General features: G+C 34.9%; 2 protein-coding genes and 1 pseudogene across 2 annotated transcripts; 2 read left to right on the top strand and 1 right to left on the bottom strand.

Moving 5' to 3' along the window:
• Nucleotides 1–9,382: 9,382 nt before the first annotated feature.
• LOC145046938 (heat shock protein 90-5, chloroplastic-like) lies at nucleotides 9,383–10,541 on the bottom strand (annotated as a pseudogene).
• A 2,266-nt stretch (nucleotides 10,542–12,807) lies between these two features.
• On the top strand, nucleotides 12,808–13,952 carry BLOS1 (GCN5L1 family protein). The gene is made up of 3 exons (XM_078996814.1): nucleotides 12,808–13,046; nucleotides 13,135–13,340; nucleotides 13,664–13,952. Exons 1-3 carry the CDS (start codon nucleotides 12,875–12,877, stop codon nucleotides 13,751–13,753), a joined length of 468 nt encoding a protein of 155 aa, XP_078852940.1. The 5' UTR covers nucleotides 12,808–12,874; the 3' UTR covers nucleotides 13,754–13,952.
• A 4,462-nt stretch (nucleotides 13,953–18,414) lies between these two features.
• Nucleotides 18,415–19,261, top strand: LOC145048354 (uncharacterized protein At3g17950-like). Its single transcript, XM_078996813.1, has one exon. It carries the CDS (start codon nucleotides 18,536–18,538, stop codon nucleotides 19,142–19,144), a length of 609 nt encoding a protein of 202 aa, XP_078852939.1. The 5' UTR covers nucleotides 18,415–18,535; the 3' UTR covers nucleotides 19,145–19,261.
• The last annotated feature ends 7,361 nt before the right edge of the window (nucleotides 19,262–26,622 follow it).

The raw sequence follows: 26,622 nt of genomic DNA, 5'->3' as shown, positions 1-26,622 counted from the left end.
GCTTCGCCAAATCATTTCTGATTCAGCAGCAATGAGCATGTAAGTTAGGTCAATGAGGTTGTCGCCATGATCCATCATATAATACTTTCTTTTGAACTCATTATATGATTCAGAAAGTGACTGCACCCAATTTACAGCCAACTCATTTGGGTATGACACACCCAACATTATCAACCTATCAATGTGTGATTTCATTCCTAGAACGTGGGCACACACGGGCTTACCATCTTTATGTTTCATTTCCAATAGGGCTTTAGTGATATTGAACCTTTCAATTCTTCGATCTTGTGGGTTAGGGATAACAATTGGAGGAGGAGGAGGCAGTGAAGCATGATTTCTTGTTCCTTGATCGAATCGTGGAATATCATCTTCATGTGGAATGCTTGTTCCACAGGATTTGGGAAGACCATAGTTGTCGAACTTTGACATCTACAAAACGGGAGAAAACAAATTCAAGTTAGTTAATTGATTGATTGAGTCCTTAGTAAATCACCCAAATGAGATACTAAGGCTAGGACCCAACACAATACGCTACAACCTAGAAAAGGGATGCCGTAATCTAGTTGCGGAATATTTGAAGGTAAGTGAATGACGATTCACTAATTTCCACCATGAAAAATGAAAAAGAAATTTAAGTTTTAAATCTATGAAAACTCCTAGATCCTTTGAGATTCATTTAACATTTCAATGGCATGTTTAAATCTCGATATGCCCCTCTTGTTTGTGACTGGGATGCCGAGGATCACAAAGCGGGTGTGAATAACCATGCAAACTTACATGGTGCCCTCACATGTTACAATCACCTATTCGATGTGCCGGTAAACCACACACGCTCCACCGAACTATGACAAACATTGAGTCACCCTTTGCTACCTTTGCTTAGAACCATTTAGTGTGTCAGTAAACCACACACGCTCCACTAACGTCTTCGCAAGGGCACAAAGTGTAATTTCATGGAATTGCATCAATTCACTTTTGCCTAAGTAACTAAGATTGAGAATTTGAAAAACATTTAGTTACTATCTATTTCATTATACTTATAATGGAAGATTTCGTCCTATCCTACCTGTTCGGCTAACGACCCTCCACTAGTCAAGAGTGCGGTGGGTAAGAGTGGATACCCATTCAATCGCCATATTATAGGCAATTTCCTTAAACACCCCTTATAGACCAGCTTCGTGAATGAGGCGTACTAACGGTAAGACTGACTTTTACTCATACATATATATAATGTTAGACTTTTAATGTTATATATATAGTATAGGGTGTATTTTACACTTTTAAAATACTAGGTGGTTAAAAATTAATAATTATACTTTTAATTCAATTAAATTTCAAACCAAAACTTTTATGGATTTATTAAACCTCTTTTAATTATACACCTTAATTAATTAATAAAACCATAAGGGTGTGAATTGAACTTTTCAAAACATTACTAGGGTTTTAGAATTTAACATTCCTAATTAAACTTTTAATCAACTTTTAAATTCCAAAACTTGAGGGCAAGTTTTGAAACATTTCAAAAACATAAGGGTTTAGAATTTAAATATACATCAAAATTAAGCTATTTAATTAAAATTTAAATTCCAAAACTTGAGGGCAAGTTTTGAACCTTTTTCAAAACATTAGGGTTTCAACTATTTAAATTTCAAAACAACAAAACTTTTGGGTTCAAATTTAAACTATAAAACCTAAATGGAAAAATATGAAACTTTTCATAACAACAAGGATCAAATAACAAATAATTCAAATTAACATTTAATCACATAATTATCCATATTTGATTTATTTAATGATTTCTTGCAAAACAATTTATCAATTTACTCAAAATAATTAATCAATTATCACATAAGGAAACAATTATCTTATTAATTGATAAATATCTTCAATTAGATCAAAATTATAGTCAAATATATCATACAATCGGATTAATATTGATCTAACATGATAAGGTAACTATCCATAAGCAAAAACAGCAAGAAAACCCGAGATACCCTCCATCTGACGAGTTGACTCGTCGAGTCAAGCCTGGACTCGGCGAGTCTGCATGGACTCGGCGAGTCCAGCCTCCAAAACACCAAAAATCGAATTTTTTTTAACATGTAATGCATCAATACAATTGAAACCAATCTAGGCTCTGATACCACTGATGGGTTTTGGTCATAAGACATCTTATGTGCTCATACAAACCCTAAAGCTTGGATCTAGGTTTCTCTATTGTTCATGCTTTGAATCTAAGACTATAAACCCTAATTCTAGCATATGGAAATAGATATTAACATATAATTAGGTTTAAGATATTACCTTGATTGTTATGTAGCAATAACAATCCTAATTCCTCCTTGAATTGACTTTGGAAGGCTTAGAGTCACAAGTGTCACTCCTCTAATGGCTTACAAACACCAAGAGCAAATGGAGAAGTTATAAAGAAAGAGGAGAGGTATAATAATTCGTCTTTAGGACATCTTGGGAAGGGATACCCGAATTCATGAGCCTTAGGGGGTTTATATAGGTGTAAAGATTAGGGTTTTAGTCATTATCCTTATCTAGTTGCTTGCCCACCAAGTAACCATAAGATAAGTCTTAGAAATCCTTATCCTAGTTGAATTCTAAGGCTTTATTACCTTAGAACCGTCTAACCCATTAATAAGATAATCCTTACCTTATTTTGTAACTATCACATAATTACAATTCAGCCCATCTAGTTTAATTAATTACATTTGATCACAAAATTAATTCTTAATTAATTATTGACTAATATTAATTAAACAAATATGATTTCTCCTATTAATATATTATTCTTATAACATATTAATAAATCATAATAACCTCTCTCTTTATTTATTTCTCCAATCAAGTTGTTTTGGTGAAGGCAACCCAAAAGGACCATACACCATCGGGTCAAGTACATACCAAAATAGTTATGTACTTAGACACTAATCCAACATCTTGATCTTTAGAAGCTTAGATCCCCATGTTTTAGCTTTTGGACCCTTTTGGTCCCATAGATGAGCTCTTGTGGATTATTTTCGTTTTTGAAGCTTAGAGTTGCTACTCTTGGTGTTCTTTGGGTCCTAGAGTCATAAAGTTGCCACCTTTGAAGCTTTAATACAACCGTGCTTGAGTAATGGCCATTTTTATGGAAGTAAAATGTTATATTTTGAGTTTGGGCTCATTTAGGGAATGCAAAGCCACCAAGTTGTCGACTTTATAGGTTAAGACGTCGCAAATGATTCAGATCTGTGATTGGGACTCTTGGACTTAAGTGGTTAAGAGTTTTTTTTGGAGAAATAGCTTATTGGGTTAGTACGTTGGGCATACAAGCTCTTACGCACAGCGTACAAGCCATGCAGCGTGTATGTACGCGGGGCGTACTCAGGCAGTTGGGCTTGGTGTTGTTTGGGCCTTGGTTTGGGCCATTTTCTTGGACCTTGTTACTTTGGGCCTTTTGGGCGATCTAGAATTAAGCTTTTGGATTAAGGAATTTTAGTGGGCCTTAGGGCAAGGCCCATTTAGGGGTTTGGGCCTAATTTGGAAAATTAGGCCATAAGTAGGCCTTTATGGATCGTTTGGTTTTGGGCCTTATTGGTTTATGGTTTTGGGCCTTAGTTTTGGATCAGGATAGGCCAAGGGTAAAATGGTTATTTTACCCCATGTATGGATTATTGATTATAGTTTGGAACCCAAGTGTTGATTGGGTGTTATTTTGTATTGATAGTTTGGGGAGTCATCAGGGCAGCAACTAGGGATTTCTTTCTATGAGATTCAGCATTTAAGGTGAGTTTCTTCACTGGGTTTAGTGGGTCACTACTAGAAAAACAGCCTTTTACGACGTGCAATCAATTACACGCGCTAATAGAGGATACGCATTTGTGTGTGCCCTAAAAATTGATGTCAGTTTTCCAAAATTTGAAGTATAGAGGACATGCATTTGTTCGTGCCCTACAGTTAGTGTCAAACAAAACAAAATTAAAAACATGGAGGGCGCTTATTTTAAGTGTCTGTCGTCTACAAATGTTGCTTAATATTTTGTTAACTAAACGCGCGTTTTTAAAGTGGGATCTAAAATTCTAAAATTTTGAATACCCCGCTTCTCACTTTGATCCTATGGGTCGCCTTATCTCTCGCACAGAGCCATTCTCTCCTTTCTCTCTCTCTCTCTCTCTCTCTCTCTCTCTCTCTCTCTCTCCCTCTCTCTCTCTCTCTAACCCTAAACACAACCACTGGCCATTCACATTCCTTCTTCCCCGCTGCTATATTCTTCTTGCTCCATATAATAAAATCGACAACCAAACAATCAGGCTCACTTCTTATTTTGCTTCTCCGTCTCCCACAAAAACCCTAGTTTCTATCACCACTTCTTTTTCCTCACCGACGATCTCATCTAACCTCATTCTTACGTTCTCTTCTTATAATTCTTAAACCCCGCTTCAAAGAACTAGGGATGCGGACCTCACAAAATCCTTCATAGAACCGACGATTGGGGGTCTGCGACTCTTCACGTTGATGACGCCCTACTGCAACTTACGGTGGGGCCCAATGGTGAAGCAATTACATAACATGGTTGACTGCTCTGGCGTCCTCACTTGTCTGTGTGGGAAGAGGGTAAGAGGATGAAGAGGTGGAAGATTTTCAAAAGTCAAGGTTGAAGAAGGAGAAAAAGATTCAACGGTACGTAGTTACTTTCGTATTCATCTTCTTCCTCTCTATCTTCCCGTAAATACAAAATTAATCCCATTGTTGAATTAGTGAATTAGGGGTTAGGGTTTGGAGTGATTTGGGGAGAATATGGGATTGGGTAGTCTTCTTCCTCTATATCATCTTCCTCTGCATATAAATCCACCCCTCATCGTCATCTAAACACAAATTAACCTTCATACTTCCTCACTCAGAAGTGTTCAGAAACAAGCTCAAAGCCTCAACACAAGATCCCCATGATGTCCATATCTCGATCCAGCCTGCTTCTGAGCCTTATGCTTTCTCTTGATTTTACTACAATATTCGCAGAAACACATAACTATGAGTTCAAAGTACGCCCTTATATTATACATAGTGTACCATAATCATCATATACATTTTTTGTGCAACTAATGTTCATGTTAATTTCAACAGTTATGCAAGATGGTATGACATATTTTCTTTTACTTAGCCCCTGTGATGCGTCTTAGACAACATGAGGAAACTGTAATGCAAGATGGTATGACATCTTTTCTTTTTACTTAACTCAATCTTTAATTTCTATTTTAGTGAATATTTATGCTTTCTACATCTATCTATACTTTGGGTTGGTTTCTTTTTTGTGCTATGTGCTCTGTTTCATAAAACTTGAAACATTGTGTCTATTATGCAATGATTGGGAAATGTTGGAATTTGAGATTACCTTATTTGAGGTTCTATAGAGTTTTCCTCCTGTTGCTGTTTGTTGGGAATTATGATGTTGATATTTACCTTTTCTACCCTCAAATTTCAGGTACATGATTACATCCATGTTGTAAATTTAGCAGATGGACACACTGCTGCTTTGAAGAAACTCTCGGACCCTAAAATAGGTGTGTATCTCTTTCTGATTGCAAATGACATTTTTTAGTTTTGGAAATTTTGTTTTGTTTGACATTAAATCAAACCATTATCTATTTTTTAGGCTGTGAAGTCTACAACTTAGGAACGGGTAAAGGCACATCTGTGTTGGAGATGGTAGTAGCTTTTGAAAAGGCATCCAGAAAGGTATTACAATTACAATCTTGAAAATATGTTATCTAGTTTCTATCCAATGTTGATAAAGAAAATCTACTTGTATTTAGTTGTTTATTTTAAGAAAATTTCCCCAATTATAGCAATCTCATCCAAATCCCAACAATTTTCACTGCTATAATAACAATAAAACCGAAAGTAGAATGGTATAGATAACAGGGTAGATTTTGAATGATGAGTAGAAAGGCTTACATGTAATGTTTGTGTTTGTCCAACGAATTCCTGTTGTGACAGCTGGGCGTCGACCTGGCGATGCTAAGGTGGTAAAAACCTTACACTAGCTTCTGGGAATCTTAAAACTGCAAGATCAAGTGAAAAATTTACAAATTAATTATAATTTTTAGAAACGGGTGGAAGGTTTGTTAATTTATAATCTAAATACTATTACTAAATGGGCTCTATAGCTGTAACGTCCCAATTCCAGGTATGAATTTAATTAAAGAATAATTGGTCTTATGTCCTACTCGGCGAGTTGGTTGCCCTACTCGCCGAGTAGCAGTGGAAATGGAACGCGTGTTTAGTGACCTACTCGGCGAGTCCACCAAGGGACTCGGCGAGTAGGAGCTGGCAGATGAAACCCTAAATTCTGGGGGTTTTATACCCTATTTAAAGGATCATTGGCCTCCACCAGCCTCCCCTTATGCTTCTTGTCCCTCTCAAACCCTAAAACATGTGAGTGTGTGTGTGTGTGTGTGTTCTTTGGTGTGTCCAAGCTTGAAGGAGTAACCTTGGAAGGAAGCACTTGAAGAAGCAAGGAAAAGCAAGGCCAGGAAGTCGTGGGAAGCTAAGGGATTGCATCAGACATCACTCTCTGGAAGGTAATAGGCTGTTCCTTAAGCTCTTTTCACTTTGAACCTCCCTTGGATGGGTGTTATGAAGGGCTCTCCATGTTTAAGCTAAGATCTGAAGTTGTAACTTCAGATTTGGACTTCCCTTGACCTCTAGATCCATAAAGTTCCCAGATTGTACAAGGATGAAACTCTACCAAGGTGTAAAACTCCATTAAAGATCTTAGATTTATCATTTCAGGCCTTTAGAGCCTTGCATGTACGTAAAGATTGCAACTTTACGTGATAAACATGTCTTAGGAGCTTGGATCTGTAATCTGGGGCCTTGTCGTGGCTTAAAAAGCATCTGCATGGATTAAGAATTGCATGGACTCGGCGAGTTGAATGAGGGACTCGGAGAGTCTATTGAAGATAACCATGAACTCGGCGAGTTGGATGAACAACTCGGCGAGTTCGTTGAAGATTGCCTTGAACTCGACGAGTTGTCTAAAAACTCGGCGAGTTTGTTAGGGCTTCTTCCAAATCTTGGCCGCATATGAACTCGACGAGTTAAAAGGGGACCTCGGCGAGCAAATCAAGGATTTCACGACTTCTCGAATTCAGGAAGAACTCTGCGAGTCGGTGGCATTCACTCGGCGAGTCGAGTCAACATAGACTGTTGACTCTGACTGTGGACTTTGACTTGGACCAAGGATTGACCAATTGAATTCTGTGGGTTTCTGGGATTGGGAGATTTATGAAAAAGGTTGTGTGGTACTTTTAGGTGGTGGAGTTCGTGTTGGACCCGGGAGTTGAGCTTTCTTATTTTCGATGATAGTTGCGAGGTGAGTTATCCTCACTATATTAAGGGGTCTAAGGCACCAAGGTTGGCCCATTGGATATGATATCCTAGTAGTTGTATTATGTTGAGTCGGAGTTAGTTATGCATGCTAGTTTGATACGCTTGAGGGTAGGACTGTAGGACTACCTGTGATACTGATTGATTTCCTGTATGTGCATTTTTTGTTACATGTGATATGTTATGTGGGATGGGTTGAGGTTGTACTGCTCCGTGCGGTAGCCAACAAACCCTAGAGTATTCCAGATATGAGATGAGGACCCAGTAGGCATTCCAGACTCATACTGAGGACTTGGGGGGCATTCCAGATACGAGCTGAGGGCCCGATAGGCATTCTAGACTCATACTGAGGGCTCGGTGGCAATCCAGATGTGAGTTGAGGGCCTGGTAGGCATTCTAGACTCATACTGTGGGCCCAAGGGTATTCCAGTCTGTAAAGTTGTGGACCCGTTATGTGCTGTTCTGCTCACTTGTTATGATATGTTAAGGTGTGACAGGGTTATTTGGACTGTATGTGTATCGGTAATTTGGGGGTAACTCACTAAGCTCTCGGGCTTACAGTTTCAGTTTATTGTTTCAGGTACCTCAGGGGATCGCGGCAAGGAGAAGGCATGATCATACAGCTCCTCCTATTGTGTTATGTTTCTGGGAAAACTCTGATATAAATGTATTTTGAAAACAAAGATGTAATGTTTTGATGAATTTGACGTGTTTTTGAAAGTTTAAATTTTGCTTAAATTTTTTAGTGTTACAATAGCACAACCCAACCAGTTCTTAATCAAGCAGTCAGTACCATGTTATCTTTTTTTATAAATAAATGCAAATAAAGAAGTTTTTAATTAAGGAGAAACCAAGGACTTGACTCCATTGGTATGTATACATGCCTTGCATATGCCTAGCAGAGCACCTGGTCAAAAATAAACTGAAATTATAAGACAATTGGATAACATAATTATTAATAAAGAAAGGCTTGAATGAAACACTAACACAATTCCATTAGTTTATGAATTGCATAGAATCAAACAAACTGATATATTACAAAGCATGATTTTGTCAAGCTTAAACTTTTTACATTTTGAACTGAAAGTTGTAGCCAAGGCCACAAGCTCAAGAATTGCATACAATATATTTAAAAATCTATAACACAGAAAAAAGAAAATTGGAGTTGATTTCAGATATATACATATTTAGAAAATAGAAGTCACAAACAATATATATGCTAATGACCAATGAAGTTAATCTGAATCGATAAATAGGACTAAGACAGCCTATTATAGAAGAGCCATTAGAATTAAACAAATAAAGAACCAACATGACATTTAAAGATAGTACAAATAGAGAATGAAATAGAGGGCACTACGAACATGTTATAACTCAACTTTTGACCTGTGTTTACATAAATATAATTTAGAGTCAGGGTATTGTAGGTTGCAGTTTGTGTCAAAGGGACTTCTCCAGTTTTTTAACTATCCCACAAAAAGACACCTGATAGTAACAAATATATAAGGATTGATAGATGATCTTTCAAGTGCTAATTTTGAAAATAACCTATATTGAGTATTGGTTAAAAGAAAAAAATAAATAATAATAACTACATGAAATAATGAACTTTTCAAAATGTCTCATTCCATTATAATATCTTTGTGACTTAATGTTTTGGAACTTGATTGCTTATTGATAGTTGTTTGATTCTAGTGTTCTATTTTTCAGAGAAACTAGATGACTAGCTAATCCAAAGGCTTCCATTTACGGATTAGTCGCCTCTTCCTCTTTAAGAAAATTAGGGCTTTCATCAAGAAACCTTCCATTGCAGTTGATGACTCAATATTTAAGGGTCCTAATCAGGTATTTTGTTTTCCCAAAACATGAAATTTTGTAAAGTGAAACAAAGAGCCACTTGGTATAAAAAAAAATACATCTTTTCTACTGCAGTGCTAGAGAGTGTGAAAAACAACTGACCCTTTCAGTTATTTAGCTATAATTGGATGACATGGAAAGTTTATCACTAAACCCTGAACGGATCCTCAACTGTTCTTGATTTCTCTTGCCATGTGAAAATCAGGAAAGAAACAAATTGTGAGTAGTTTTTCACTAAACCATGAACTCTACTTGGCTCAGTAAACTTGTAGTTGTCATCATCCTATACAAAACAAAATAAAATATTAATTGAATTTGAAATAAATAAAATAAAGCAAAAAGATTGAACTTTCTAAGAGTTAAAGGACCTTCAAAAAGAGTGTTATTTCTTTTCCTCTACGAATCTGTTTTTCAGGATCCGTTTCTTATCTAATTACATATGAACTACTTTCAGGTGCTGCTTCCCAAATGTATTGCTTGTCTGACCTTGGACTCTTGGTGGAAACAATCACCCGTTTTTATAAAATATTTAGAATAATTTTTAATTGACAAATTAAGAAATTAAGAAAATGGTAAAAGGGTATTAAGGACCTTTTCAGCAACCATAAAAGCCGAATAGAACCCAACACCAAATTGACCAATCAAACTATTATCATTTCCAAGATCCTTGTTCTCCTAAACAAAAAGATTCAACATTTTATAAAATTAACCGATTAATGTAATGCAGTACATATTTGCTAATGATTTATATGAAAGAAGGTAAAGTACATCTTTGAGAAATGGTTCCAAGGCAGTCTATTAGTTCTTCTTTGGTCATTCCAATACCAGTGTCTCTACAATAAGGGTAAAAAAGGTTTATAAATCTATTGTAGAGTTGTATTTTATGAGGAAAGATTCAAGAATGAAGAAAAGTAAGTAATCTTACGATATTGTGATTGTCCCTTTTTCTGGATCAGGTTTAATTCGGATTTCAAGCTCACCAACATCTCCAAGTAATGAGGGATCCGTTACACTTACGAATATCAGCTTATCAAGAGCATCACTTGCATTACTGAAAGAAGGTTTCTTGTTAGAACTTTTGTTTTTAAAAATGATAAAAGATGGAAATCAAGCATGAAACGTGTAGACCGTAGAGATGTTTTTACCTCACAAGCTCCCTGAGGAAAATTTCTTTGTGGCTGCATACTATTGGTGCAAGTTTTTGGACAATAGGTACCGTTCAAGTTATACTCCCATTTTACTAGTCTGTTACTGGTTTCAATGCTAAAGTACCTAGAAAAATGCATACTATTGTTCACCTCAATCATTACTCTTATGTGCATATAATAAATCATCTTGTTTATAGTATAGGAAGTGAAAAGTATTTTCGGAGTTTGTAGGACATATGCATAACAATACTGACTTCAAATTTGATTGCTAATTTTAAATTGTTACTATTGTATAGGTATATATTCACAGCTGATCCTAAAGGAAGATTGAAGCTTTGGAAGATATGTAAATCTTTTCGTATCTGGGAAGTTCTTAATTTACTAAATCATTTTCTTAATTTCAAAATTTCTTGAAATACAATAATATTTTATTTTAATTTACTAAATCATTTTCTTGATTTCAAGATTTCTTTTCTCTTTCCCAATATTATTTCGAAGATAGGTATGATTTGGTGAAGTTAATTAAGCTGATTAAGAAAGCTGGACTCTATGTTCATCTCAGGGTTGGTCCTTATGCTTGTGCTGAATGGAATTTAAGGTAATTTGCTGAATGGAATCTAAGGTAATTAAATTTTTTTATTTTACAGAAATAGTAAAATCTTTACTTGTAATTTTTAACAATTTCACAAATAAGTTACACTTCCTATTAGCTTGTTATTTTATGCATTCAATATGTTCTTGCTATATATAAACATTAAATCTTTGTTGTTTTTTTCAAGTTCTTTGCAGGTATACAAGTGTTGCATTTTTCATTTCAATTGTTAGTTGTTCTACTGATGATGGAAGCTGCTAATAAAGGAAATGGAAGAAGCCGCATGAAATAGATTTTTTGTATGAAACACAAAGTAGATTAGATGAATGTAAATTTATATATTGTAAGAAATAGAATTGTATGACATTAAATTTTATGAAATGGATTATATTTTTTGTATATGATATTTTATTTTCTATTATGAGGCATTAAATGCAAATTTAATTTGAAAATTGGTAAATCTATAAAAAATAATTTTTTTTAAACAATTATGATACGCAAAAATGTGTGTCATCTTCATTTATGACATGACCTTTCTTGATAGAGGCTTTCTTGATACGCATTGCGTGTCATTAACACGCGCGTCGTAAGGTTACAACATACGAATGTGTGTCGTCTTTCTTTATGATAGGGCCTTCCTTGATACGCATTGCGTGTTGTAAACGAGCGTCGTAACTGCGCGTCGTAAATGAGCGTCGTAAATGCACGTCGTCTATAGATGACGGGCAAAAGTGCGTCGTCTCTCTTTATGACAGGGCCTTGCTTGATGCGCATTTGTGCGTCGTCTGAGCCTTTTACGACACGCAATGAGCGTCGTAAAAGGCTGTTTTTCTAGTAGTGGGTCTAAGGCAACAATGCCGACCCTTATTGATTATATTATGATGCTAAGAGTTTGTGTGACCCTTGCATGTGTTATGTGCTGCTATGTATACCGGGCGGGGCTCGATGTCAGGCGAGGCTTGAGGATTGGAACATATGCTAGTGTTATGATCATTATATGTGTTAGCATGATTATGTGATATTGATTGTATGCGTATAGCGGGCGAGGCACGGTGACAGGTGAGCGAGGCTCGATGCAGGGCAGGGGCCTAGTGTATGATTTATTATGTCTGGTATGAGGTAGTTTGGGGAATTCAATGAGCTTTGTGCTTACGGTTTTCAGTTTATGTTTTAGGTACTTCCAAGTGGTAAGAGGAAGAACTTGGAGTGACTCTATTGCACACACCATATGGATTCTGATTTTGGGACACTCTGATTTTTCCTGTTATTTGACATACTTATTTTATTTGGATTGTATGGACTATGATTTGAAATACTATTTTTACTTGAATGAAAATGAATTTTTTGGTTCGTATTTTTTGGATGTTATAGGATCTTATTGGTTTGTTTAAAAATATTAGAATAGTAAAATGGACTATTTGGTCATATTGTTTTTTTTTTTTTTTTTTTTTTTTCACTAGACTCATTGTGTTCGATATATGTTAAATTAATTTTCCTGAAAAATATAATTTCAAAAATGTAGATATCCGGTATTGAAAATATAATGTTTGCTTGAACTTATATAAGAAACATGTATTTTTATACTTTCCTTAAAGCGAAAATACCAAAACTATTAATATATATTTGTTCTAAAATTGAGGCCTCTTAAAATTAAAGGCCCTATACGACTCCACCACTCGAACATCCAAAAACCACCGCTTTTTTTTTTTTTTTTTTGCTTAGATACACAAAGCCCCATCAAAGCTGGAAAGTTTAGTTGGATATAGAAACTTGAAAAACGTCATTTGGTATGTTTTGGAATTCAACATAAAATGAGGGTATATTAGACATTAAACATAAAAGAGGCGTATGTTATGAAATTTAGCCAAAAATGCTTTGGTGATAACTGCAAGGGATGTGAATGGTCCAATTCCCCAAAATGAGTTCACCGCGGCGATTGCAGGCGCGTGCGTGCGTAAATTCCTCGTCGGAGACTTCTCGATCGGATGTGCAACCGGAAAGTCTTGAATCATCTCTACTCCGCCTCGTCAATGATCATCAGAGCTCCGCTATACGACTGCGAGAACACACAGGTTATTTCAATTCGTTTAGTCTTTTTCTTTCGGAAATAGTAGTTTTGGGGAATTCGATTTTAAGTTGTTTGATTTGGTACTTACATAGAGAAATCGAAGAAAGAAGCGATCAAGAGCGCGTCTCGCGTATCAGATCTGTTAGTGGAGGCTGTTAATGGAGGCGTGGAAGAGTGTTTCGTGAACGAGAAGCGAATCGAAGTCGAAATCCGAGCATTGAAGACTACCATTAAGCGATTTGCAAAACAGACTGATCAGTGGCTTGCTTCTACTCATGCTATCAACAACGCTATCAAGGTTCACTTTTCCTCTTCGTTTCTATACCACTAGTCACTAGTGGTGTGAGTCATATTCAAGTGTTGGAACTCGAAAAAAAGTTACAGTTTCTATTAGTTTTGACACTTGTACATGATGATTAAATTGTAAATTCATGTTAAGATCAAGTTTTCAAGTATGTAGTAGGTTAGCTCTTCTGAAAAAGAAACCCTAAGTTTATGAGGACCAAAATTTGGCACTTTTTTTTTTTCTTCATATTCTGCAATAGCTAATTTGGTGCACCAAAGTCGAATTTTGAATATATGAATCACTTCATCTCTTAGTGATGAAACTGTATATTACAGGAAATAGGAGATTTTGAGAACTGGATGAAGACAATGGAATTAGATTGTAAAAGCATTGCTGCTGCTATCTCCAACATTCACCAGTCTTAAATAGCGTGGTAAACTCATGACACCAACTTCTTGCCATTTACATTTATGATTTATCTTCACATCATGATAGAAGTACAAGTATTCATAGTATGTAAATGATGTAAATGAATGAAATTATACCTTTTCAATTTCTGCTATCATACCATATTTTTAAGTGAACATTGCAAAAAATCGAAATGTACTTTTTATTTTACCCACATATCCACAATAGCAATTAACATGCAATTTTCTACTGATTTAGGCAATGTTTAACGTAGAAAACTGATAGTGCTTATTTGGCACAGGTGTTGCCACATCATCTGGTACACTATTTATGACATGGAATTTTCCTTTAATTCAAATAGTTTTTTATTTTTAAGTTGTGATGTTTGATATAAATTGTTTTATGAGCAAGTTGTGTGAGAAGTTTGTATGCTTTAAAACATACATTCTTACAAACATGATCCATATTTTTGCTTTTTTAAGTTTGTTACCTTAAATTTTTGTTTTTAATGTTAGGCCGGAGGGAGTTGTGCCATCGAAACCGCACTCCCTCCCTCGCCACATAAGCGTCATGTCATTTTTTTACCACACAAGTGCGGTTTCTTGCCACACCAAGGGGGGTGGTGCAACACTTTTATTTTTTATTTTTTTTTGTTTTTTTGTTAACTATTTTAATTTAATAAAACTTATTTTTTTTAATAAAAAAACATAATTTTAAAAAGATAATATTTCATTAATTAAAAATACAAATACCATACATTACTTAACTTAAAAAAAAACCTAAAAATTTAGAAAAACAAATTAGAAACATAAAACCAACAACTTAAAAACACACACACACACACACACACTCCAAACAATTAAAAACTTGAAAAAAAAACTAGAAATTAGCCACGATTGATGTAACGTTTTTTCACTTCCTCCTTCATTACCAAAACCACTTCAAGCTCGACCCTGGTTATATTTGACGTGTCCGTCGCTAGTATTTGCATGTTGCTCTCCCTTTGTTTCCGAAGCTCTCTTTCAGAAGCAATTTGCAAAATCTTGTCCATTCGGTCTTTTATACCCTTCATGTCGGCTCCCATTTCTTTCAAATCATATAAATCCGACGTTTTGCCTTTGACTTTGCTTTTTAATTTGTCTCTTCCTATTGGTCGGGAAGGTAGTGAGCCTGGAACAGGTTCATCTTCGTTCAGATCAAATTGAACACGAGCATCTAATGTAGTGTGGTCGGACTCGGATGTTCTACTGCGTTTTGACCCACTGTCAATATGTTCGTCTGATGTTTTGCTAATCAGCAATTTTCTGTTATCTTTCAAAAAATTCCAAACTTCAAGAAACTTGAAAGCCTTCAGATTTTTTTTTTGATACACTTTCAACGCTTTCTTCAAAATCACTTCATCGGTTTCTCCACTTTCCATTGATGTTTCATGTTGTTCCACAAGTCATTAAACAACATGACTTCATTGCTCATCTTCCCCAATTTGGAGTACACTTGATGTTTTGAACGGTATTCTCCACGGTTCATTCCTTTATGGAACCTGTGTAAAACGCGAATCCAAAAACGGTCATGCTTTTGGTCTTTTCCAACCGTCACATCTTCTGAAATATCGATCCAAGATTGTGTCAACACTAACGCTTCCAAAGGTTCCCAACATCTAGCCTCCACCTTCTCTTTTCTTTTAGTTGTTGCTCGAGTGGACTGAGTTTCTGTAATGAATTCCGGTTCAGAATCAGAAACCACCGTTTCTGGTTGTGTTTGTGTTTGTTGAACAAACTCGGGTTGAGACAAAAAAGCAAATGGATTAAAATCTGGATCGGGTTGTGGTAGTGGTGGTGTTTGTGGTAGTGATTGCGCTGGTCGTTGTGAAAAATACAGAAACATACCACCGTAGTGGTAATACGGAGGTAAGAAAATCGGTTGATCAAATGAAGGTATTTGGGTGTTGGTGTTTCTGTTTGGTGTTTTTTCTTTGCTGGGTTGTTTGGAAGATGACATTTTTCAAAAAAAAAAAAAAATAGAGAAAAGGAGTAGAGATATGGTTAAAGGTTCTGTAAAAATGTTGTGTAAAATGGTAATATATATATATATATATATATATATATATATATATATATATATATATATATATATATATATATATATATATATATATATATATATATATATATATATATATATATATATATATATATATATAGTAAAGTTAAAAAAAAAATAAAAATAAATTAACCACAAAGACCGATTCAACGGTCAAAAAAGCAGTCAAAACCCAATGACCAATCACAGCACGCGGTATTTTCTAGCCGTAGTGCGGCCAAGACCACACCAGACCGCGACCGCGACCTGGGGGCGGTGTTCTTGGTTGACGTGGCTTGAACCGCGGTCCCGGACCGCGCCCACACCCTTCTGCCTTAGGGCTTGTTTGTTTCACTCATTTAAAAGGAATTTGGAGAAATTTGAATGTCTTAAAATTCATCTTTGGTTGACAAAATCAAACGAATTTGAATTATTTAAATTTCAGTAAATTTCATGTCCGATTGAATTGGTCATTCTCAAATTGGTAATAATAAAAAATTGAGATATTGTGAGATTACACAACAATATTCAAACCACCCTTTAACCTGATCACATACTTTCGTCCCCTTTATCTTCTTCACTGTTACAGGTGAAGTATCAACATCCACAATCATGGTGTCACAAATTGTAAACATAAACACCAAAAGACAAATATTCTTTGTCCCCATTATTCTTTTCTACAACAAAAAAAAAGCAAAAACAGAAAAACTCATTAATAAATTGAGCTCCTTTCATGAAAAATATTTGAAAGTGGATAAAATTAAGATACCCAGATGCTTACCATTTTAACAAAATCTTCACTCTATTTCCTTATCTCTTTAACTATCTTTTACTCAATAAAATTTTCAAAATGTCTTCTTCCAAAAGGCCCTTCAAAGAAAAAACATCTGCTAGAAACACTACAACCCTAATAACTTCATTTGATCAATCGATTTTCTCGCCTCCATATTAGCATTATGGCGGTATGCTTCTGTATTTTCCACAACAACCAACACAACAACTACCACAAATACAACCACTACCACAACCCGACACATATTTTAATCCATTTGATTTTTTTGTCTCAACTCATGTTTGTTCAACAAACACAAACAGAATCACATATGGTCGTTTCTGATTTCGAACCGGAATTTGTTGAAGAATCCCAGCCTACTCGAGCAACAACTAAAAGAAAAGAGAAGGTGCAACCTAAAGGTTGGGAACCCTTAGAAGTGTTAGTTCTGGCCCAATCTTGGATCGATATTTCAGAAGATGCGGCGATTTGAAAAGACCAAAAGCATGATAATTTTTGGATTCGAGTTTTACAAAGGTTCTATAAAGGAATGAACCGTGGAGAATACTGTTCAAAACATCAAGTGTACTCGAAATGGGGGAAGATGAACAAGGAAATCATGTTGTTTAATGATTTGTATACCAACATGAAACGTCAATGGAAAAGTGGAGAAAGCGATGATGTGATTTTGAGGAAAACACTGAAAGTGTATCAAAAAGAAAACTTGAAGGCTTTCAAGTTTCTTAAAGTTGGGAATTTTGTGAAAGATAACAAGAAATGGCAAACAACAAAACATCAAACGAACATATCAACAGTGGTTCAAAACGCAACAGAACATCTGAGTCCGACCACACTACATCAGATGCTCGTGTTCAATTTGATCTGAACGAAGATGAACCGGTTCCAGTTTCACCACCTTCCTATGGGAATAGATAAAGCAAAAAAGCAAATGCAAAGGCAAAGTGTTAGATTCAGATGAGTTGAAAAAAATGAGGGCCGATATAAAGGGTATAAAAGATAGAATGGACAAGATTTTACAAATTGCTTTTGAAAGAGAGCTTCGGAAACAAAGGGACAAAGACATGACAATACTATTGTTGGACACGTCGAATATGACCGGAGACGAACTTCAAGTTATTTTGGTGATGAACGAGGAAGTGAGAAAACGTTACGCAAATCGTGGCTAACTTCTAGTTTTTTTTTTCAAGTTTTTAATTTTTCGGTGTGGTTTTTTTTATTTTGAAGTTGTAGGTTTTATGTTTATAATTTGCTTTTCTAAATTTTTAGGTTTTTTTAAATTAAGCAATATATGATATTTTTGTTTTTAATTAATGAAATATTATCTTTAAAAAAATAAATATTTTATCCATTAAAAAAATAATAAAATAGACCAAAATACTGCAATGTAATGTTTTTTTTTAAAATATGTTTTTTTTATTAAAAATGAAGTTTTATTTTATTAAATAATTAAAAAAACAAAAATAAAAAAGAGTATGACACCACTCTTAGGGTTTAGGGTGTGGTAATAAAACACACTTATATGGTAACATCACTCCCTCCAGCCTAATACATACGAATTTCAGAAAAAAAAAATTAGAAAATAAAAACATATACTGCAAAAGAAATCAGAAAATAAAAAACATCTGAGGTGAGAATCATCTTTTGTCAGCTCTTATGTTTCCTTTTCTTTTCTCTTCTTTTGTCTTTTTCGTCTTAATTATTGAGTGTGCATTTGGCGTTAATTTTTCATATTTTTATGCTTTGACGATAATTTAATTTTGTTAAAATGTTCTTAGAAAACGAACAGAACACATCTTTGATATATCCAAGTTCTTCGTTAATTTAGGTATCTATGAACTTAAAGGGTAGATTAGTCAATTCATTTCTCATCAGTTGCCGATATATCCGAGACAGAGATCTGAATATTGGCGATAAGATGAAATAAAAAATGGTAGATCCAGCGATGGAATTGCTTCCGCCACTCTCATCTCCGACAATATCTTCGATCTCCTCCTCTGATCTCGACACCGAGTCAACTGGCTCCTTCTTCCATGACCGGAGCACAAGCTTAGGTACTCTGATGGGCGTCGCCACCACTTTCCCCACCATCACATTCAGAGTTCCCTCCCAGCGGCGTGACACTACGCCCACTGTCACTCTCGGATCGACGCCCAGTAATGCCGTCGGGTTTGGTGGACGCAGGAGGAGGAAGAGTAATGCGGTGGATTTAGTATCTGAACGGCGGCGGAAGAGATTGAAGAGGAGGCGGTGGTGGTGGTTGTGCAGTGGTGAGGATTTAAAGCCGTCGTCGCTTGGGGAATTTCTGGAGGTCGAACGGAGGTTTGGGGAAGAGGCATTGTTTGATGGTGAAGCAGTCATGAATACGAATGAGGATAATCGTGATAGGGATAACGAAGGAATGTTATTCGCTGATGGTAGGGTTTTACCACCACCACAACCGCCGTCCTCTGATGTCGATGAAGGGCCGACCTCTGTTTGTTCTCTTTGTCGGTTTTCAGTTTCTCTCGCCGGAATCTGCAGCGGTGGTGCTGGATAAGAAGAATAACCGTAGATTTTGGTGAAAAACTGGATGTCATTGTCATCCCCAATGTATGTATTTTAGGCCACCATTGTAGCATCTGAATCAATCAATAAAATGACTGATTGCTGATTAGTGCTCGTTCACTTTCACAGATAAGTAGCCATTTCTGAGTAGGAATTTTCAGATAAAGATACCTAATTTGTTGAATTTACTTCTGGTGATGAAATCATGTGTTTCATGGGTTTGATTCTGATTAACACAGTGATGTTTCAAAGCTAAGATTTTGTGGATGTTGCTTTAATTGAAATGTCTATTACATCAATCGATTTTAGGAACTCAATTGTGTTTTTACTACTAGAAAGAGGTCATAATCGAATGCCCTAAATCATGGGTTTTTGTTCTAATCTTTATTTTGATCATTATTGGCTTTCACCCTTATCTTAAGTAACGTCTGTATCCATTGTCATATCTTATGTCTCCTTTTGTATAAAGCATCTGGAACCTGGTTTTTATTTAGTTTTAACTTTGTAATGAATATGAATTATAATTCTTTATATTAGTTTTTAGGGAAAACGACACAAATGCCTTACGAACTTTTTAGGATTTACCCGTTGAGTTCTTAAAGTTTTTGTCGGGTTTTATGGGTTATTAAACTAGGATATGATCTGCTCTTTTAGTCCATGTCAACTTGTAATAGTCGGTTCAGTGACCTTTTAGATAAAAAAAACTCACATTGTGCCCCTATAAAACCAAAAAAATAAGTTTGAAGATTGTGTGAATCGGTTTTAGAAGAAAAGAATAGTTTTTTGTACGAATTGATCTCAAAACTTATTTTTTTGGCTTTATAGGGGTACACTCTGAGGTTTTTTGGTCTAAAAGATGAGTGAACCGGCTATTATAGGTTGACATGGACTAGAAAACTTATATTACGCCCCTATAAAACCAAAAAAATAAATTTGGAGATCGTGTGAATTGACTTTAGAAGAAAAGAATAGTTTTTTGTACGAATTGATCTCCAAACTTATTTTTTTGGCTTTATAGGGGCACACTATGAGTTTTTTTGGTCTAAAAGGTCACTGAACTAACTATTATATGTTGACATGGACTAAAAAACTCACATTGCGCCGCTATAAAGCCAAAAAAATAAGTTTGGAGATCGTGTGAATCGGCTTTAGAAAAAATGATTAGTTTTTTGTACGAATTGATCTCCAAACTTAATCTGAGTTTTTTTTTTGTGTGTAAAAGATCACTGAACCGGCTATTAGAGGTTGACATGGACTAAAAAAACTCACATTGTGCCCCTATAAAACCAAAAAAAAAAAAAAAAAAAAAAGTTTGGAGATCGTGTGAATCGGTTTTAGAAGAAATGAATAGTTTTTTTGTACTAATTGATCTTCAAACTTATTTTTTTGGTTTTATAGGGGAACAATATGAGTTTTTTTGGTCTAAAATATCACTGAACCGGTTATTACAAGTTGATATGGACTAAAAGAACACATTATATCATAGTTTAATGATTCATAAAACCCGACAAAAACTTTAGGGACTAAACGGATAAACCCTAAAAAATTCGTAGGGCATTTGTGTCACTTTCCCTAGTTTTCACGTTCAAATATGGTGTAGGGCCCACCGAAATTGGACAAAACGGTAAAACCAACTAGGATACTTGAATACTATTCAATGACCACCAATGTGTTAGGAATGAGAGACGTCTTGAATTTCCGAGGAATTGTTGTTTTTACAGCTCTGCCTCTTTCACCAAGTACTTAATTTTCCATATGGATACAATGATTGATTCAAGCTCTCGTAGAAATCGAATCTCAAACCATAAAAGACTCATATTGTATGATTTTTGTTTGGTTTTAGATGAAAAATAAAATAGTAGAGATGAAAGAAAAATCTGTACGCAAAGTGTTCAAATTTCTGTGTGTTCATGATGTATTGTTTTATCTTTTCTTGTGACTAAAAAGTTACACATGGGGGTTTAGAGGCTTCTTTTCTACTATAAATATATAAAACTTAACCTTAAAATTAATATTTGTATACTTTATTATAATATAAACAAGAGAAACTTACAATTTAACCAAATACGTTAATGATTTTTCAAAAACTTACCAAAAGATAACGTTTTCCAAAAATAACAATCCTTTTACAGACAATTTCTCGTCAGCTATGAAATCAGTCTCTCTGGTTGTAATTTAAACCTATTTTCGGCCTATTTCAGCCAACTAATGTGTATCTATAAAAGGAATGCATTTTATAAAGTTGCAGATGGCTAATAGTCATCTACGATTTCTTTTGGTGGCAACTCTTATTTCTTGTGTCGATTTTTTTTAATGTTTCTATGAAAAGCTTATAAGTTTGACTACAATCTTATAGATTTTGACTACGATTTCTGACATCTTTGGCTATGATTTCGTACAATTTCACTAGTCAATATATAAAATGTTCTATAAAAAAGTTAAATTATCATTGTTTTATTTATAAATACATTTGTTGCATTTTTTACTAAAATCAGCTCCACTGAATACTTCGTTGTAGTTGTAACTAGTAGGAGTTAGTTGATTCTCAACTAACATATGTTTGGCGAGAAGGAATTACTAGAATGTTCAATTTCAATGTGATATTTCCGGATAATATAAATTTTAGCGACTTCTTATATTCGGTTAAAATTAAGAGTGGTTTGCTAGATAAATGTAAGGGAAATCTCTAGAAAAGTCACAAAAATTTTAATCTAATTTATGAAAAAGTCACAAACTAAATTTTATTTACAGAAAAGCACAGAATACCAGTTAAAAATTCGAAAAAAACCCTTTTCGGCCGGTTTAGCAGATTTTGCCGGTATTTTGTTCTTTTTCGTTAGGTTGCTCAAAATTTTGGGACTTTTCCAAAAATTACATAATAACCAAAATATTGATACTTTTTTTGAAAATTTCCATGAAATTAATGAATATTATTATTAGCAAATCATTTATAAACATAAAAACTTTTATTATAAAAAAAAAATACATTTGTTGCTAATTTCTAGGAATAAATTGGTAGTCTAAGTACTCTATTGCTTACTGACCACTCAAACTCTCTACGTTCTTCCTATGCGTTGTTGTATGTATGATGGTAAGATGAACTTAATTAGCATTCCTCTAATGTTGGTGTTCATCTTATGTTGTTTAACCTAACTACAACCAATATTTATACCTTACATGTTAACAACTATCGGCTAACACACATTTATAAAATGTGAAAAATGAACCATAAATGATAATTTATATGGAAACAAGTGAAGGGTGATTATCTATTTAAATTGTCATTCAAAGTTACTTTTCACTCTCGATAGATGTGTGTAATTTTATGGTTGTTAAGCTAGACGGAGTGAGTGCGGGAAAGGGGTGAGGGAAGCTTCCCTCACTCCTGCACACCACTCCGTGGGTGAGGGAAAGAACCGCTGGAAAAGAAGTGGAGGGAGGGGGTGCCGCACTCTCTCTCCTCACGCTATTGGCCAGTTTTTTTTTCTCTTTTTTCTTTTTATCTTTTTTAATATTTATAAAATTATATACCTACTATAAAAATATAAAACATATATCAAAATTCATGGTTTTTAATTCCCTACAAAATGAGTATAATATATGTATGAAATATATTAAAAAAAAGTGAGGGAAGGGCTTCCCACCCATTCTTTGGTTTTTAGGTGAGGGAAAGGGAAATGAGGGAAATAGGGGTATAACCCACCAAAAGTGAGGGAAGAGTCCCTCCCACACCCTCCGTCTTACCGGATAATGTTTGGAGGTTAAGTGGTAGTTAGGTTAAAAAACATAATGAAAGATCTATATGTTCGTGTAATGATATTTTCTAATAACACGTGATCACATAGCATCATGCCTAATAACAAGTAGACACGCATTGATTGTGTGTTAATAAATATTATTAACTCTTGTATTGGTCACGCCTAACAGAGTACTTCTCACTATGATACCTACAACGATACATAAGAAGAACATAGAGACTTTGAAGTGATCAACAAACAATAGAGAAGTACATAGTCTGCCATTATATTCCTAGAAATTAGCAACAAATGTATTTCATTTGTTTATAATATATATTTTTTTTATGTTTATAAATGATTTGTTAATAATAATATCCATTAATTCCATAGTAATTTTCAAAAAAGTCCCAATATTTTGGTTATCGAGTAATTTTCAAAAAAGTCATAATATTTTGAGCAAACTAACGAAAAAGGACAAAATACTGGCTAAATCTACGAAACCGACCAAAAAGGGTTTTTTCGAAGTTTTAGCCGGTATTTTGTGCTTTTCTGTAAACAAAAATTAGTTCGGGAATTTTTCATAAATTAGACTAAAATTTTAGGACTTTTCTAGAGATTTCCCTAAATCTAATATTAGTCTTGTTTTCTAAGATCCTGAAATGCATAATTATATAGCCATAGTTGATGATGATGGTATCAGTCACTTAATCAATGTAATTAAAACCCATAATCAAAGAAAACTCCTCCGCTCGATAACTCATTTTGTGTTCTCTAATCTAAAAGGGCGTGTTCGGCACGAAGCGTTTGAGAGCTTCTAGCGTTTGACAAAATGCTCCGTTTTAAACAAAAAGTTTCGTTCGACACTACAAGCTTCTAGCGTTTAGTTTAAATAAAACGCTCCAGATCCAAATGGTACTTCATGTAGCGTTCAACAAAACGCTACCCGCTACAAGCCATCCGCTACCAGCTAATTTTGCCGAACACGCCCAAAGTCTATTTTTTTCCATCCAAATCTAATAATGCACTAGGTCGAATCTGATATAGAAACATTTTATGAACAAACAATCTGTCCCCTTAAAGTACATCGACTTCTAAAAAAAATCCGAATACTATCATCTGAAATAAATCACATAGGGCACCTTCCAAAAAATTTCCGCATACATAAATCATATAGGGTACCTTCCAATCTACTTAACGGTTGCCATAATTTGCATCTTGGCCCTTTAATGTGTGCAATCACGTGAAAGTTTTGATTGACATGATGAAACAAACAACCCTCTAATATTAAATATTCTAAAATTATATCAAACATGACAAAAATAATAAAAACAATTCTACAAGTGACTAATATTAAATACCATGCGTTAGAACAATTAATAATATATCAAAGATGAAAATATTTAGAAAAATAAGGAGACTTTGGCAAAAACACACACACACAAATGTACAAGGTAACAATACGAGTCTTATGCATCATTGATTTGTACATTCTCACTTGGTACATCATAAAATCATAGATACAAATATTGATGCATAAGTTATGCAACATCTGCTTCTACATTCTCATAAGGAAAACATACTTGCAAATGTACAAATCAATGATGCACGACTTATGTATCAGCAACTTGTACGTTTCCATCTACACTTATAAATGTGAATTTACAAGTTGCTTATCCATAATTCCTGCGATTTTGTACCCTCCAGATGCGATTTCCTCTCCAGAAATCATAGTTTCGTTTTTTTGACAAAAAAAATCATACACAAATCTATTAAAGTATATATAAAACCTAATAAAACACGATTAAAACATGAAATAAGTAGAAAAATTACAAAGTTTTTGGATGAATATTGATTCCGACCATAAGAGAGAGTTGGGGTGATTTCTTGAAATTGAAAATTATTTCCAAATTTAGGGTTTATATACTTCAAGCTCATGGTGCGAAAATAGATCGATTCCATGGCCCACCAAGGCGAAATCACAGGTGGACAAACATATTACATAGTTGATAGTAATCGCTGCTTGTGAAATGGATTGAATCATTAATAAATCTCATTTATAGGTTCATAATAACGATAATGAACTTAAACATAAGTTATACTTAAATTAGGGTAAGCATAACTCACTTACAAGGGGGGTTTAGCAAGAAACCGGGCTCTACGTTGGCAGAACCTCTGAGCGGAAAGCTCTACTTCTTAGGGCTTTCTGGCACTCCGAGACTCGCTTCTAACACCTAGGAGGTGCTATGGGAAAGAATAGATGGTTTGGGGTGTTTGAGAGAGAAGGGTTGAGAAAGGTGTAAGAAAACATGTGATTTGCGCCTTTTATTTATAGGCTATGAGAAGGCCGAATGCGGGGCGTTCACTCGCTAGTTACTCCAAAAACTAATTATTTTCTAAAATCCATAACTTTCACATACGGGTACCATTTGTGACGTTCTTTATATCCATGTATAGGTAGCGACGTGATCTACAACTTTCGTTTAGACTCTATTGGCTAATTTTTACTTTATTTTTAAAGTTATATTTTAATAGGCTTAGACTGTAACATTCATGAAATGTCATAAAATTTTAAAATTTCCAAACCAACCAAAAATAACAATTGTTTACATAATAGTTTTCAAAATGTGTTTATCATCATAGTTTTTCTCAAAATCGTAGAGCATAACATGAGGTGGTGCACGATAATGCTTTCGCCTTTTCGCGATCCTATGAGGTAACTGAAACATAATCCAAAACTGTAACCCCAAAGCTTAGTGAGTTTCCCCAAAGTACCAACAAAACACAAAACCAGATTAATACAATAAACAACATGTGTACAAAGCCTTTAGTCTGACCGGAACACCCCACCGGCCTACAATCTATCTGGTACGCTCACAGAGCCTACAACATGACTGGTACGCCATCTCGGGCCTCCAGCCTATCTGGAACATTCTTTGGGCCTTCGACCTGACTGGTACGCCCCACTGGCCTTCAATCTATCAGGGACACTCTGGTTCTGTTGGTCTTCAGCACAAAATAGGACCGCCTCAACCAATCCACATAACATGTCGACATATACATTACAGATAAACACATAACCAGACTGCAGATAAATAGGCACATCTTACAGATCACTAAGCATAACATCATCCAATCTACAATGATACAAATCTAACAGATCACAACAATACTTAATCATGCAATAATCATGATAATAATCCAAAAGGGCTGACCTTGGTGCTTGCGGTTGGATTAAGTGTCTAAGCTCATAACTATAATTGATACGTACTTGATTTGATAGTATCATGGTCCTTTTGGGTTGCCTTCACCATAACAACTTGACTGGATGAATTTTGGAGAAAGAGCTTAATAAATGATTTATTAATATATTATAAGAATAATATATTAATTAGAAATCATGTTATTTAATTAGTATCAATCAGGAATTAATTTGAAATTAATTTTGGGATTAAAGGAATTGATTAAAAGAATGGGGAATGGTTTTGCAATTCATTGATAGTTGCAAAATTGGGCTGCTAGACTCCTTATTTGTGGAGTGTATGAAATCTATAGGAGGCCCTATAGAATTTCATCCAAGGCTTCTAGATAGGAGGTCCATGGACCGCTTAAGGCCTAAGCAAGGGAATTAAGGTTTCCACCTGAAAAACCCTAGCAGCCTCAGCTATATAAAGACTCTGTAGCATATGATTTTCGGCCCTATGCCTTCTTGGAAAACCTTAGCTGATTTTCATAG

This window comes from Lactuca saligna, chromosome 5, assembly GCF_052625555.1.
Source record: "Lactuca saligna cultivar CGN05327 chromosome 5, ASM5262555v1, whole genome shotgun sequence".
Lineage (NCBI taxonomy): Eukaryota > Viridiplantae > Streptophyta > Magnoliopsida > Asterales > Asteraceae > Lactuca > Lactuca saligna.
Note: the sequence above shows the minus strand (reverse complement) of the source record. Positions and strands in the feature narration are given on the sequence as shown.